The 16,301-nt window shown below is 39.2% G+C and overlaps 1 protein-coding gene across 3 annotated transcripts in view; it reads right to left on the bottom strand.

Annotated features, from left to right (window-relative positions):
- The window catches only part of LOC130228825 (mucin-2), a 261,167-nt gene that overhangs the window by 182,021 nt on the left and 62,845 nt on the right, over positions 1 to 16,301 (bottom strand). For all 3 annotated transcript variants that reach the window (XM_056457293.1, XM_056457291.1, XM_056457292.1), the window contains exon 2: positions 7,586 to 11,401. In XM_056457293.1, the coding sequence (XP_056313268.1) occupies positions 7,586 to 10,572 (2,987 nt within the window). In that variant the 5' untranslated portion in view covers positions 10,573 to 11,401. The remainder of the gene's footprint in view (positions 1 to 7,585; positions 11,402 to 16,301) is intronic.

Here is a 16,301-nt window from a genome sequence, read left to right on the forward strand (position 1 = left end):
ATCCTTCCTCCACAGTGCAAAACTCCAATATTGATTCAGGATTTGAAAGTTTTGATTCAGCATTTGGTTTTACTGCTGTCATTCTCTCATGTGAACATGCATGGTCACGCAAACGGTGGATCTGTCTGCATGAACGTGTGCGCAGATGTACAAATCTACATTTGCTGATAGCAACTTTGGGCTACTTATCAAAATAATGGGAATTGTCGTACCAACAAATATTAATCGGATGAACATTTTTTAGTTTTTATGCCTTACCCAGAATATAAAAATACATGTAAATACATGTAGATCTTTCACTGTAATCGTTACTATTGGAATGTGAAGAGACTTTCAACCAGCAAAGCAAAAAATATTTCTGAAGACAATCACCTACTGCACCTTTAACAAGTACAGTAGCAAATGTCAAATCTTACACTGTAAAAAAAGGCGGGGTTCAACGCAACTCTATCATGTTGTCCCGACACAAACTGATTAAGTTAACCTAATCGTTTTTACTAATTTGATAGCACATAAAACAATTAAGTTGTCCTCAAAAAAACAAAAAACTAATTGGGTTGTTTCAACTCATTTTAAATAAGTAGTTCAAACAAGCAGCAAGAGTAATTCTTTGAGCGCTAGGAATTAAATGCATTTTAGATTCCATTTGATAAATAAATAAATAAATAAATAAATAATCACACATTTTCTACTAGACGGAATGTCATTTAATTTTAGTTAGTTCTGGGGGGAAAAGACCAATAAAGAGAACACTCAAAAAATTTACTCATTGGATGAATTGGATGAACTTCAGGATTTCCTTCCAATAAATTTATTTTGCACCAACGAAGAAAAAAACATTTACACAAATAATTGCAATTGAGTTTGTCCAACATGACTTTATCAAATAAAAGTTGAAATATATTTGTATTTTTATTGAACTTAAACTCAAAGGTCTGATAATATCATGTGTGTCTATTATGTGTGGTACATTTCGAAGTCTCTTAGTTTTATTTGAAGTTATCCTAATTGAACTAAAAGAGCTTTTGTTCATGAGTTACATATACAGTTGATTGAGACTGATCTCAGAACTCATTTTAGGACAGTTCTTGCTCACTGAGAAAAGCAACAAACTGCATATTTGCTAATTAAGCTGCAACACCCAAAGCATGGCTGCTTCTGCAAGGTGGTAACCTCAAAAATCTCCTAAATCTTCAAACTAAAGTGAAGATTAAACTCTAACAAGTCTTTCTATTAAATTTAAACACCTAAGATTACGTTTATTGTCAACATTTCCCTCACTTAATTCAACATGCTGGGAACTACAAGTCCCCTAACCAGGTAGTTGGACCTACACAGTTCCTTTATGTTGTCCCAACACAAAATGTTTAAGTTAACTTACAGTAATGAATTACAAATTTAAGTGGACTGAACATAAATAAATTGCCCAAGAAATTACAAGAATTGTGTTGTTTCAGCTCATTTTAAACAGGTAGTTTGTACAAGCAGCAGTAACCTTTTTTATTTGTTTGTTTTTGAGTGAAGCAATATGAAAAAACGGATAGATCTCTCCTAAAACCACTCTATGCAAGTTATTTTTGCATAGACGAAACAAATAGATTATAAAACAGAGGCTTATATAATAAACAAACAAAGAACAAAGATGAATCCAGTAAGTGGAAAAAGAACACAGAGCCACTATCTGAGATCTGAGAGCACGGTCGCTCCATCATTAGTATGCCACAGACATGCGTTTTTAAAGGATTTCAGCCTATTGCTTTTTTATCTTGGAAATTGAATTTTTCTGTAGAAGAATGAAACTGGTGGCGCTTTGCGTTTAGAAACTATCCCCATCAGTGAGTAACTCTACATCATTACAGATGCACAATATCGTTTTTATAATCATCTTGCTTTTATGATGCTCATTATGCCATCACGCCATAATGATGTGCATTTCTTATTCAGCGCATAAATATCTACTTTTAGTTGTGTTTAAGCAGTGTCTGACGGGGCACGGCAGAGCCGAACGTTTCTTCATGGTTCATGGCTCGTGAAGAGATGACGGCTGATAATGAGGCTAAGGATTTTGTTTTGATTAATTTTGTAATAACGTGACGGATTCACACATGCATACTAAACACATCACCAATTATGGTTTAAAGCATGATGTTTTGGATATTTTAAAATTCTTGACAGACTATGACGCTCAAGAGTTGTCTTTGAGTTGGCTCATTTAAATGAACAAACCTGAATAAGCCATAAAATACATTTAACTGGACATCATGGTGGCGAAGTGGGTAGCATGATAGCCTCACAGCAAGAAGGTCGCTGGTTTGAGTCCCAGCTGGCATTTCTGTGTGCATGTTCTCCCCATGTTGGCGTGGGTTTTCTCCGGGTGCTCCGGTTTCCCCCACAAGTCCAAAGACATGTGGTATGGGAGAATTGGGTAAGCTAAATTGGCCGTAGTGTATGTGTGTGGATGAGTGTGTATGGATATTTCCCAGTGATGGGTGCAGCTGGAAGGGCATCCGCTGCAAAAAAACATATGCTGGACAAATTGGCGGTTCATTCCACTGTGGGGATCCCAGATTAATAAAGGGACTAAGCCGAAAAGAAAATGAATGAATCAATACGTTTAAATGTGTATAAGGGAAGTTATGTTGTTCCATCTGTGTTAGGACTGCATTAATAGCTTTTTTTTTGTTGTTCTTGACACACACTATAAAAAACAATAGCTGTAAATTGAGTTTTTCCATAATATATGATTTTTTTTACCATTTATTTATGCTTTTGAATTGCATTATGAGAACTTGGTCTTTACTTCAACAACTTTCAACCTTTAAAAGTTAAAAAAGTGACTTTCATGAACATTTTTAATAGTTTGAAGTGATATATCATCATGGTTGGTGTTGTTTATTATACTACAAAAACCTGGTAATAAGCTGCCAGTACATCTTCTGTTATTTCATTTCTCTATATATTATTTCTTAAACAATATCTTGTTTCAAACCACTGGAATGTCCATAAAAGTCACTGTGTTAAACTGTAGGAGTTGAATTTTCAACATCAAAAGTCAACAGAGCAGAGATCAACATCCCATAATACAATTCACAAAGGTAAATAAACAGAAAACACAAAACATGGAAATGATTAACTGATAATTGACAGATCGTTTTGACAGTGTATAATGTTCAGGAGCTTTGTTTATGTTTGGTTCATTTAAATTAACTAACCTGAATGAGCCATTAAAATGTGGAAATGTGTATAAATGAAGTTATGTTGTTCCATCTGTGTTAGGACTGCATTAATAGATGTTTTTTTTTTTTTTGCGACACACACTACACTGTAAAAATATATTTGTAAATTGACAGTTTTTCAGTTTTTCCAAATGTTGTGATTGTTTTTTACTTATTTAGGCTTTTGAATTGCTTTATGGGAACTTGGTCCTTCCTTCAACAACTTTCAACCCTAAAATGTTCAGAAAAGTGACGGTCATGAAAATTTTTAATAGTTTGAAGTGATATATCATACTCATACTATATATCATACTATTCAGAGTCACTGATTCGATCCAAGACGATGACGAGATGATCCCAAGGTTTCCATATCCTGGACCAGGCCGTATCCTGAGCAGCTACTGTGGTGGTCATGGAGGAGTGGAACATGAGACTGATTCCTGTGACGCTCCAGAGACAGACGAGTCTTCGCTGAGGCCAGCTTCCAGCCTCCGCCTCTGAGACTGCAGCTCTGCACAAGACGTTTGGCCAGCGGAGAAATTAAAATGGTCGTGCTCAACTGAGCCTGGTTTCTCTCAAGGTTTTTTTTTCTTCACTTCCGCCTTTAGTGAAGTTTTTTTTCCCTCTCCGCTGTCGCCACTGGCTTGCATGGTCCGGGATCTGTAGAGCTGCGCATCGTTGGATTTGCTCTTCAGTATTTGGACTCTCAGTAGTGATTATTAAACCACACTGAACTGAGCTAAACTGAAGTGAACTTAAACACTACAAACTGAACTACACTGTTCCTATTTACTGTGACCTTTTATGTGAAGCTGCTTTGACACAATCTACATTGTATAAGCGCTATACAAATAAAGGTGAATTGAATTGAATTGAATATATTATCACAGTAGGTGTTGTTTATTATGCTACAAAAACCTGGTAATAAGCTGCCAGTACATCTTCTGTTATTTTATTTCTCTATATATAATTTCCCATATGATATTTCATGATATATATGATATATTTATATATATGATATATCATCCCATAATGTAATTTACAACCATAAATAAACAGAAAACACTTGTGAATCACAAAATACTGTTAATTAACATATTCATGTACAGTGTGTAATGTTTAGGAGTTGTGTTTGTGTTGGTTCATTTAAATTAACTAACCGGAATAGGCCATTAAAATACATTTTAATGGCCAATTTAAATGTATGTACTGGAAATCGTTGTTCCATCTGTGTTAGGACTGCATTAATAGTTTATTTTTTTTTGTTGATGTTTGTTTGTTTGTTTTTTGTCAACCAAGACAGATACAAAACACAAAGTGTTGGCAATATTTGGCAAGATAAAAACTTGCATTTATAACAATGCAACACAGCAGTAGGTGTAGATCAGAATAGTGTTTGCCCAGCCTGATCTCACGAGAAAACGTAAGTATTTTACGTTTTGACAGTTTACTGGCTAATTCAGTCTTACGAAATTGTACGATTTTAAAAAGGAGGCGTGGCACCTAACCCCACCCCTAAACCCAACCGTCATTGGAGGATGAGCAAATCGTACTAAATTGTACGAATTAGATCATACGAATTCGTACGAAGTAGCCACTAAATCAAAAAGTTACGAATTGCCGTGAGATTGTGTTGGTTTGCCATTTTCTGTCATTATTTTGTATATTTTATTATTCATTTTCTTTTGGGACAATGGGGTATAAACAATTCAGCAATGTTGCTGTAGCAATGTAAATTTACCAATGTATACAGTATATTTTAAAATTAGCTGAAACTAAAACTCTTTTTTCTGGTCATTGCGCCTTTTGCCGTGTACTGTGTAAATGCAGACAATCGGATATGAGTCACATTTAAAAGATGATAAATGTAAGCAGGTCATTAAAAAAAAATAAAATAAAATTCGGATAGTGTCACAAAAGCCAAATTGACCATAAAGATCTGCAATGTAAATACTGTGAAATTCTATAGGGGAAAAGCCAGTCAGTAGAGTTTGCCATTTTCCATTTATCTATTAACAAATATGTTGCAGTGTTTGCATGTTCATTGCATAGAGTTCAATACAGACTAATATAAAACTATTGCATAAGGTAAATTATGGGAATAATCATGGAAATTGCATACATAAAAAATAGACGTAAATTTAAAGTTAATTTAAAAAACACCTAAATTGTTTTGCATTTTGTGATTTTTTGTAAGTAAAAATCTATTTTCCATTCATACTATATTAGCAAAATATTTAAATTCCAAGACTATTCCATTGATGTTTCATCATTGAGGATTTCTTAAAAATAGTTTAAAAATCTTGTCTCGTCTTGTTCCCATTAACCCAATCTTGTGTCTCGTCTCGTGGAGTAGGCATCTCGTCACACCCCTATTAGCCATAAAAAAGCAGGGTGGTCTCAAGATCTACCCTAGTTCAAACTCCCTTCTCGTCCTGCAAATGAGAGGGAGCCTCGGGCTTGAGGATCTTATGAGCTCAGGGCTCTCTCCCAGGACAGCATGCCAAACACACTTTATTATCAATCATCAGCTAATTGTGAACTCTTGAATTAAAAAATAAATAATTAAATCAGTTTGCCGAATTTCATTTGGGCTAATTGAAGCATTTATATGTGACTAGTCACTAGAAAATTTGGGCAGTACTTTTTTTTACAGTGTATTACAATTATACTGCTTTACAGCATAGTTTTATTGGTGTGCAAACTAAGTTAATTTGCCTATGCATTATTGAACTTGCTTCATTTGCATTAAGGCACCACCATACAATCTATCAGAGCAGGCTTAATTTAATACTGATGACAGACAATGCTTTCTTAATTAAATTAAGTTCACTGAACGTTGCTAGTTTTTGAGTGAAAACCAAATTTAAAAAAACTCTGACATCGCTCAAAGTAGAATATGGCAAACACTAAATGTGCTTTCACACATCCTACTTGAGACTTTTCAAAGTAAAAGGTCTTGGCATGTTTTTTACAGTCTACAGAAACCTGGAAAGACTTTCAGCAAGAAGAACCACTGAGAGGCTTTCCTTATGAAAACAATCATATCCCTCAGTGATGAACTTGATGAGTGGACAGATGGGAGGGCTGTTTAAAAAGCATCACAACTATTACTGCTGGAACACGTTAATGAGAATCAACACGGGATTATGGGCAAAAGCAGAGGGTTGGAACAACTTCATGCTGTTTGTGTCTCACTCATTTACCAGCAATGAAAAAAATGACAGAATTTTCTGTTACCAATGTGTGGGAATTCACAATATTTGAGAATATATATTGTGATCTTTAGTTTTTTCTGCGATATGCAGTATATTGCGATATGAATACAATTTCATCAGATAACTTGAATAGCTCTATTTGGAAAGAATGAATCATGTATAAACAGTGTATTAAACAGTGTTGTATGATTTTCTGAGGAGTATATGAAGATTCAGGTACAGAAATGTAATAATCATTTATAAAATAACACAGTTTAGTCTTCACTGTATAAATAATTCAATAAAACAAAGATTTTTTTAAAACACAAACAGTACAATTTCAAGTGCCTGAACACTTTTAACCTGGGGTGCCCAAACACCTGCAAAAGTTTAAGCTGCGGTCACACTGCACCTTTCTCCCCATAGACTTCCATTCATACGCACGTGAATGCGTCAGACCGGAAACGCAAGTTCATGCGTTAAGTTTCGCAGTTCACTGCATTGCAAAGTTCAAGCTTGGTGAACTCTAACCTGCAAAATACCATCACTTGACTGCGTGAGACCAATCGAGGATAAAAACATGACCTCTCTGGACAGGAATTTTACATATGGAACAATCGCTTGCTTTTTTAAATTGTCTAATCTTGTTTAATCCCGCCCCTTTTCGCAGCATCATACAACAGAATTTCGCAAGCTTAAACTCTAGTGTGACTGGGGCATTAGTTCCAACACCAATCAGACACGCCTGGGCTAGCTAATGATGCTCTTACTGGGCTTTCTAGAAACATCCTTGCAGGTGTGTTGAGGCAAGGTGGACCTAAAATCTGCAGGACACTGGCCCTCTAAGACCGAGTTTGGACACCTCTGCTTAGTGCTTGTGCTTCAATGTTTACACATTCACAGGCCTTAAAAACACACGTAGATGAAAAACTTTCAGTCTATTATGGTTAAATCCTGCATTGATTTCACATTTCTTATGCTTTCTAAATTGTGGCTCCTAGTCAACTATAATCCCAACAAATAAACTCAAAATTACAGAACCTGTGATTCGCAAAATCAATCCTGAAACAATATATTGTGCATATGAATTTACCAATAAAATATGATATGGCATTCACATCTTTACATCTTTCTGTCTCAACATATTATTCCTCGACTCACTCGCTTACTCACCCGTCTCGCTCTGCCTCCTTCTTCTCCAGATCCTGAATGACGTCCAGTAAAACCTTGATTGTGTTCTGGCTGGTCTCCAACACCCCTTCCAGGCTGTGCAGCTGAGACTGCAGAGCACCAATGTCGTACAGAGGGCCGTTTGGGCCAAACAGTTTCTCTTTTGCCTTTGCCAGATCCAGCTTACACTTAGCTCCAGACATCAGCCCTCCCAGTAGCTCCTGCACCTGCCTCAATGTGTCAGCCTGGCCCTCCGCTGGTCCCAGGGGACCCTGGGGGTTCGTCCCCACAGCGGGAGGCAAGTGGTTTGCATTTGACTGGGATTCTGGGCCAAGGATCGCCCGTCGGCTGCTTAAACAGGTGGGCCTCACTGTAGCTCGTGCCTTCATTTTGGGAGGAATAGGAGGTGGGGTTTCACCTGCCTGATGGAGAGTTCCTGCTTCAGCATTTGGCTTTTCTATCCCAGGTTTCACTCTGTCTTTTTCAGAGTTGGTGCTTGCAGCTTTAGGGACAGGAGGCTTGCGGGGCTGTCCTTTTGGAGTTGAGGAGCCCTCTTTGCGTGGGGTGTATGGAGGAGGAGGAGGTGGTGGGGGAGGAAGCATGAACTCTCTTCTGTCTCGTCTGTCCTGAGTGCAGCAGAAGGCCTGAGGAGGGGAGGGACTCGCCCCAGCATTAGAGTACAGCAGAGCAGTCTGTGGAGGGCAGGCATAGGGAGGTAAAGAATGCCTGAAATTAGCGGAGGGAAGCACAGTTTCCTGGGGTTTATTAGCATACATCATTGCCTCACGTTGACAGAGAATGGGTGACATATTTTGTGGAAATGATTTCGAGTGCGGTACTGTTTGAGTAGGTGTCTTAAAGTGTTGCACGACTTGAGGGGGGTTACTGCAAGACACTGCGTTTTGCATACTGGAGTTGCAGTGTGGCGATGCTTGAACTGAAAATGTACCTTGTGCAGGTTGTGTGGAAGGGCTGCAAATAAGAACCGGCATGGAAGGAGTTACATTGGCTGCCACGGTTTGTTGTTCCAAAATGCAATGTAGTGCAGTTTGTGCAATAGGAATGACATGTGCTGCAGCTGCAATGGGACCCTTGTGTGGGAAGTGTGGGATAGGGTTTGGAGTCGTGGCACAAGGTTGCTCAGGTATAAAGGGGATCACATTGTGAGGGAGAGTTTGTATAGAGATCTTATGAGATGGCACAGCTTGTTTAGGAGAGCCATAGGTTGCTGGTTTTTCTTTGACAAAGTATGGTACGGACTGCATTGGAATTTTACAAGATGGTGTAGGCTGAACAGGTGCTGGGGTGTGGGTAGTCTGCACAATAAGGGCAGGGGTACAACCCAATGGCTCATTCTGATTAGGAATCTTGCAGCTTGGCACAGACTGAATGGGAGTTACTGTTTGCATTGGAGTTATCACAGAGTACACAGGTTGGTTTGAGGTGGAACCGCAAGCCATGGGAAGTGTTGGAGTATTCTGGCATGGCTGTGTAGAGCTGATTGCAGAAGCAACTACAGGTGCTCCTTGAGAACTGCATGGTGTCTTAGAGCATTGAATGGTTTCCTCTGACATCTGGAGGCAAGGCCGAGGTTGAGAAGGAGTTGTTGGCTCTTTGTGTAAATCTCCAATGCACTGGGATTCAGGTATTGGTGGAGTCTTACAATTTGCCATAGTCTGAACAACAGGTGTGCAACAACGTCCTGAAGACTGTGTAGGAGACATGCATGATTGCCCATGTATTGAGGATGTTGTGACTGTAGACACGAGTTGTGCTGCAGTAGTGCACAAAGACTCAGGTACACCAGGGCTCAAATTGATGTTCTCTGCAGCAGCGTGTGGACATTGTGATGTTTCTTTGAGACCTGTGGAAGTTGGAGCAGGGGGTGTTGTGGGAGATGAACTAGATTTAGGGTCTACTTCAATTGTTTGCAACGAGGTTGTGTTGTCTATAACAGTTCTGGGTTTTGAATCGCTGCTTTTTTCAGTCTGTGTGGAAGAGACACTACATGACATATGAACTGAGTTAGGTGTAGAGGAACGTTGTGGACGTACACAACGTTCCCCATCTGATGAAGTTCTGTGTGCCACAGTTTTGGACGGGAACTCCTCAGTTTGGTTAGACTGTTGACTATTATGGCTATTGTGCACAGTTTTAGTTGGGGAAGTACAAAGAGGCTCATGTTTCCCAGGATCACTTGCTGCTCTATTTAAAGATTTTCTCCTCCCTCTCCTTCTGGACTGTTTTTGTGGTGCGGATGAACATGACTGGGGTTGTGTTGTTGTACCCACAGAGGCAGTTTGATTGTCCTCAGTTTTCTGGCACCTTGATTGCTCAGCAGGGGTACAATGTTGGACAGGGTTCTTCTGTGATCTACAGGGTGTAATGTAGACCTGTGCAGTCAGCTCATCAGAGGAGTCTTCATCATCCCAGCCTCCCCCCAGGCTTTGACTACGAGTCTGCGTGGCAGAAAGTGAGGGAGGCTTTTGTAGACTAGGTGAGGTTTGGATGGCTGTACTCTTGCATGACTGAGTTGGCAGCGGCAGTGTGAGCGAACATGGTTGTGTTGGGACCCAGCAGCGCCTGGTAGGCCCAGGGGTAAGTGGGTGCGGTGGTGCTCTCTTCAGAAATGCTGTCATAGCTCCAATTGTTTTTTCCATGTCCCCACGGACTGCTCCCACCAGCGAGGGCCCGTTTGTCAACTCCTTCTGCCAGGTTGGAACCTCTGTTGGGCTCTTACTCCTCACCTTCTCATTTTTACCCTTAGACAGATCATCATCCTCCAGATCTTTAAAGCGCACCTGCTGTGTGCGGTTTCTTCTGCGTTTAAGTCTGCTTTCAACATCTGGAGAGTTCCGGTTGAGAAGAACTGAGCGCACAGTAACAGTGGTGGGTGTTTTGTCTGGATTGCCATTGCTGTGGCTGTGAACAGTTGGCAAATGGTTGGGTTCTTTGCTCACCATGTTATCCAAGAGTAGCTTATGGACCATAGATGTTAATACAATTTTGGCTGTTTTTTTTTCAGCTTTCACAAGTCAAATGTGAATGAACAATTACTTCATTACAAAAATGTAGTTTTAAATAAAATCAGTTATATCACAGCATATTTGATATTTGGCAAACTCTGAACATGATAAACGTTGCAGTAACAAAAAAATAAATAAAACAGACCAGCCTACGGCAGCAGAGCATGTGACTGGTCCTTTCCTCAGGTCACATGACTGAGGGTTTCTGTGTAAGTCTTTGCGTTAATGCTGTCAGAGTATGTTCAGGTTTTGGCACAAAGAGTCTTTATAAGCAAGTGTCTTTACATGCAAAAGAGGGACTGAGTATATCCTGAGCTTCAGCCCCATTAGTCCACGGGGGCATTTAAATTCTCAATAAGCAACCGTGGTGACACTCTTTGCTGTAAGTCCTGAAGAGCATGAAACTTTGGCAGGGTAGGCTTGTGAGTATGTCACAAAAGTCTGCATCATGGTTTCATAGCCAAAAGCAAAATCTCACGTCACATAGCTTTCACAGAGTACTCTGCAGCAGTTATAACCATGCTTGTCCTAAAAATATCAAGGCAAATAAAATGCTAATTGGATACAGTTTTCAGGCTGACCAGTGAGAGGATGCCCCGGCACCCTTTAATGCCCTACTTTCCCACTCAAAGTTTGTGTGTACAGTCCTCTCTGGTGTAGCAAATCTTGGCAGTCCAGGACTGGGCAATGCATCTCCTCAAGTTGACTTTTGTCTCTTGCATTTATCCTTGAGTTTCGTCGGTTTTGTCGTTCACCTCATCCTTTACTTGTGACAGGAACAGAACTGGAACATCTGAGCAAGGTGAAAACACAAAAGATAGCAGGTTTATAAATCTCTCAAAATCAAGATGTGTGCTTTTGAATTAGGGCTGCACTATACTGGGGAATTTACGGGGGAATACATTTATCTAGAGAATAAAAAATATTTATGTTATGATCAAACTAAAATAAACAGGTAACATATATATGTTTTTCTAATCTAATTAAATCTAATTCAGACAAAAAACATCAAGACGTCAAGAAACATCTAAACCAGGGCTGCCCAAACTCAGTCCTGTAGGGCCGGTGTCCTGCATATTTTAGTTAAATGACACCTGAACCAGCTAATCAAGCTCTTTCTAGATATACTAAAACTTCCAGGCAAGTGTGTTGAAGGAAGTTGAAGCTAAACTATGCAGGACACCGTCCCTCCAGGACCTACTCTGAACACCCCTGATCTAGACTTTAAAACCATAAGAATGACTGGAATCTTTGGCAGAAAGTCTGATTCACTTCTGTCATTTACCTCAACTTTTCTGTAATACCACAATTAGTATTTGTTTTAAGCTCTGGGCCACTTTAACCAATAGCACCTACTGGGGAGGCAGGTGCTAAGATGGTAAGGCCTCATCTGGTTGGTCAGATATAAATCAACAACCTATTAATGCAACACACAAATAATTGACACATAAAACAAAAGTAATGTATGGCACATTTCTTGTGCGATATTGATAATGCACATACTATTATCATGGTAATTATCATTTTAATATAGTGTGCAGCCCTATTCTGAATCATATATTAATTCATCCAACACATACACAATAAATTTGTACCCAAGAGCCTACATAAGCAACCACAAGTAGGTCATACATTTCTCTCAAAAAAATATAGTTTTCATCAATAATCAAGTTTACCCTCTGAAAAATAAAAATGCAAAAGCTGTCACTGGGGTGGTACCTTATCAAAAGCTACATTATTGTACCTGAAGGGTCCATATTGCTACTATAAAGGTGCATATTAGAATTTGTGTTGTCCTATGAGTTAGTGGAGTTCCTCTGGTCAAGACTGAGGGTTGGCTCTGCCTCCAAACCCAATTGCAATGGGAAACACCTGTACATCCAACATTGCTACACTACATTACATGTTCATGCATACACATTAATTTGAAACACCACTGATTCCAAACTGCTACATTTACAAATTTTTGCTTTAATTTGTTTAAAATAGTTTCTATAATAAATTATATGTTCAATAACTTTGGCTTTCTAGGGTGTCCCTCTTTTTGTCATGTCTTTGTAAGTCGTGGAGCGTAACAAATGAGGGCTCGTCCGGGATTTGAACCCGGGACCTCTCGCAACCGAAGTGAGAATCATACCCCTAGATACCTTGATATCTAAGTACAAAGGTACAAAATCGGTCACTGGGGTGGTACCTTATCAAAAGCTACATTATTATACCTGAAGTATCCATATTCCTACTATAAAGATGCATATTAGTATCTGTTATGTCCTATGAGTTAGTGGAGTTCCTGTGGTCAAGACTGAGGGTCGGCTCTGTCTCCAAACCCAATTGCAATGGGAAACACCTGTACATCCAACATTGCTACACTACATTACATGTTCATGCATACACAATTATCTGTAACACCACTAATTCCTGTCTGCTACATTTATATATTTTTGCTTTAATTTGTTTAAAATTGTTTCTTAAATAAATTATGTTCAATAGTTTTGGCTTTCGGATTGGATAAAACTAAATTGGTCATAGTGTATGTGTGTGAATGAGAGAGTATGGGTGTTTCCCAGTGATGGGTTGCAGCTGGAAGAGCATCCGCTGCGTAAAACATATGCTGGATAAGTTGGCGGTTCATTCCGCAAAAGAAAATGAATGAATGAAAGAGTTTTGGCTTTTTTTAGGTGTCCCTCTTTTTGTTATGTCTCTGTGAGCTATGAGGCGTAACAAATGGGGGCTCGTCCGGGATTTGAACTCAGGACCTCTAGCACTCGAAGCAATAATCATATGCCTAGATAGCTAGAAACCCCAATTGTCTAAAAAGCACAGTTTACTGTAACTTGTCAAATTTTTAGATACTAGTATGCACCTCTATTGCATGGACCCTTCAGGTACAAAAGTGTACCTTTTGAAACGGTACCACCCCAAAGACAGATCCTTCTAAGAGCGTTTCCAGGCGATACGGTCTACAAATAAGACTAGTTAAGGGTCAAATGTATGACAGAGACAGACACCGAGAGTACTTTTAGCTTGTCTGTAGCGTTGGGGCTGGTGTTTAACTCAGCGGTGTCTCAGAGGGGGCAGGCTAAGAGATATTCAGGGGTAAAGACTGACAACGCTAATTAACTTGGCTTGTCTTAAAGCAACCCCCCCTGGCACAATGGAGGCACAAGCATGACGGCTGATCTCCTCAGGGACTTCTGAACACACTCCATCACGCTGTCACTGTCACCAGGCACTGCATTCTCTCTGTGATCAGACAAATCACAGTCCGCTGAGTCATGAGAGGATGCTAAATGTCTGTGTGTGTGTCTCTGGCACACGCCAAGTGTGACTTTCCGAATCAGATGGGGATTCAGACAAGATTGACTCATAATACAAAACATCTCACTCAAAACTAGCATGTCACAGACCACCATTATGAAATCTTGTGTGTGCTCTGAAGCCTCTTTCTAATTAATGTATGGTGTATATAGTTGAAGGCAAAATGAATCAGCCTCCTATGAAATTAATTCTTTTATCAAATATTTCCCTACGTGTTGTTTATTGAAGCAAGAAACATTTCACAGTATTTCCTTTAGTATTTTTTCTTTTTGAAAAAAGTATTATTTGTTTTAGTTTGGCTAAGATAATAGCAGTTTTATTTTTTTAACGATCTCCAAGACATCATCTGCCTTTTTTTTTAGCCTTGATTGGCATCAAACCAAACCACTTTCAATAACTAGACTTAGATTAAGCCTTTAAATTACACTTTAAGCTAAATACTAGTAAAATATTAGAAAAATATTAATATTGGTTCATATAAATTAGTTATCAAAACTATTTTGTTTAAAAATGTGTTGGAAAAAAAATCTACATTAAATGAAAAATAATTCAAATTTCACAGAGGATAATTTTGACTTTGACAACTGTATACAGTATACACTCACTGCCCACTTTATTAGATACACCTTACTGATACCAGGTGGACCCACTTTTGCCTTCAGAACTGCCTTATTCCTTTGTGGTATAGATTCAACAAGGCACTGGAAATATTCCTAGGGATTTTGCTCCATATTGACATTATAGCATCACGCAGTTGCTGCAGATTTGTCGGCTGCACATCCATGATGTAAATCTCCCGTTCCACCACATCCCAAAGGTGCTCTATTGGATTGAGTTCTGGAGACTTGTGGAGGTCATTTGAGTACAGTGAACTCATTGTCATGTTTAAGTAACCAGTCTGAGATTATTCACGTTTTATGACATGGTGCGTTATTCTGCTGGAAGAGGCCATCAGAAAATAGGTACGCTGTGGTCATAAAGAGATGGACATGGTCAGCAACAATACTCAGGTTGGCTGTGGTGTTGACACTATGCTCAATTGGTACTAATGGGCCCAAAGTGAGTCAAGAAAATATCCCCCACATCATTACACCACCACCACCAGCCTGAACCGTTGATACAAGGCAGGATGGATCCATGCTTTCATGTTGTTGACACCAAATTCTGACCCGACCATCTGAATGTCGCAGCAGAAATCGAGACTCAGACCAAGTAACATTTTTTCAATCTTAATTGTCCAATTCTGGTGAGCCTGTGTGAATTGTAGCCTCAGTTTCCTGTTCTTAGTTGACAGGAGTGGTACCCGGTGTGGTCTTCTGCTGCTGTAGCCCATCCGCCTCAAGGTTGGACGTGTTGTGCGTTCAGAAACAAGTGGTTATTTTAATTACTGTTGCCTTTCTATCAGCTGGAACCAGTCTGGTCATTCTCCTCTGACCTCTGGCATCAACAGGGCATTTGCGACCACAGAACTGCCACTCACTGGATATTTTCTCTTTATCAGACCATTCTCTGCAAATCCTAGAGATGGTTGTGTGTGATAATCCCAGTAGATCCGCAGTTCAGAATCAGAATCTAATGCAAAAATCAACAAAAACTCACAAATTTGTGCGATCCTGCGAATATTCTTAATTAAACACAAAATAATCGCAAAAAAAAATGTAAATCTTATAACATCAATTTCCAAACCATTCAATCAAATTATCTTTATTTCAGGTAGCAATTAAATGTTTTACATGACTTATAGATGTTGCATATGCAGTGAACGTGATATATTTAAGTGTTTCTCAAAAAAATGACGTCTCTCACCTGCGCTCTCACAAGCGCTACATTACATGTGGGCGGGGAGGGAGGCGTTTTGCAGCCTGTGCAGTAAGCAGACGCGGATGAAGCGTAAGAGATTTACATGTGAATGCAAAGATGCGATTAGACATCCTGGCACAAATTGGGCATTTTGTGCGTTTGACGTGCTTCAGACTGCAAAAAAAGTGTGAGCAAACATCTAACAAATGGAGCAAGGAAACAGAGAGAACAGCAAGCAGCTTACAATGATGGAGACTGGTTCAAGAATGACAGCCGCTGGACTTGACCGAAAGACATTATTTGTGCTTTACACGTATGGCTGGTATTATGATGTTCATGAAATCGGTAAGTGGTTTTGCCAGTATCTTTTCAGGATTTGTTTACGTACGTAATTGTGTGAAGTATCACAAGCAATGTACCAAAATTCCACTGATTTCCTGAAATAAACTTTGCATTTGGGGATAATCCTGCGCAGCTCTTTGATAGTAAGCTGAACTCTCCTTCTAGTATTGGAACACAATATACTGAAAAAAAATTCAAAGATGATTCCTTGGATTTACTCATTTTTTTTACGT

This window comes from Danio aesculapii, chromosome 5, assembly GCF_903798145.1.
Source record: "Danio aesculapii chromosome 5, fDanAes4.1, whole genome shotgun sequence".
Lineage (NCBI taxonomy): Eukaryota > Metazoa > Chordata > Actinopteri > Cypriniformes > Danionidae > Danio > Danio aesculapii.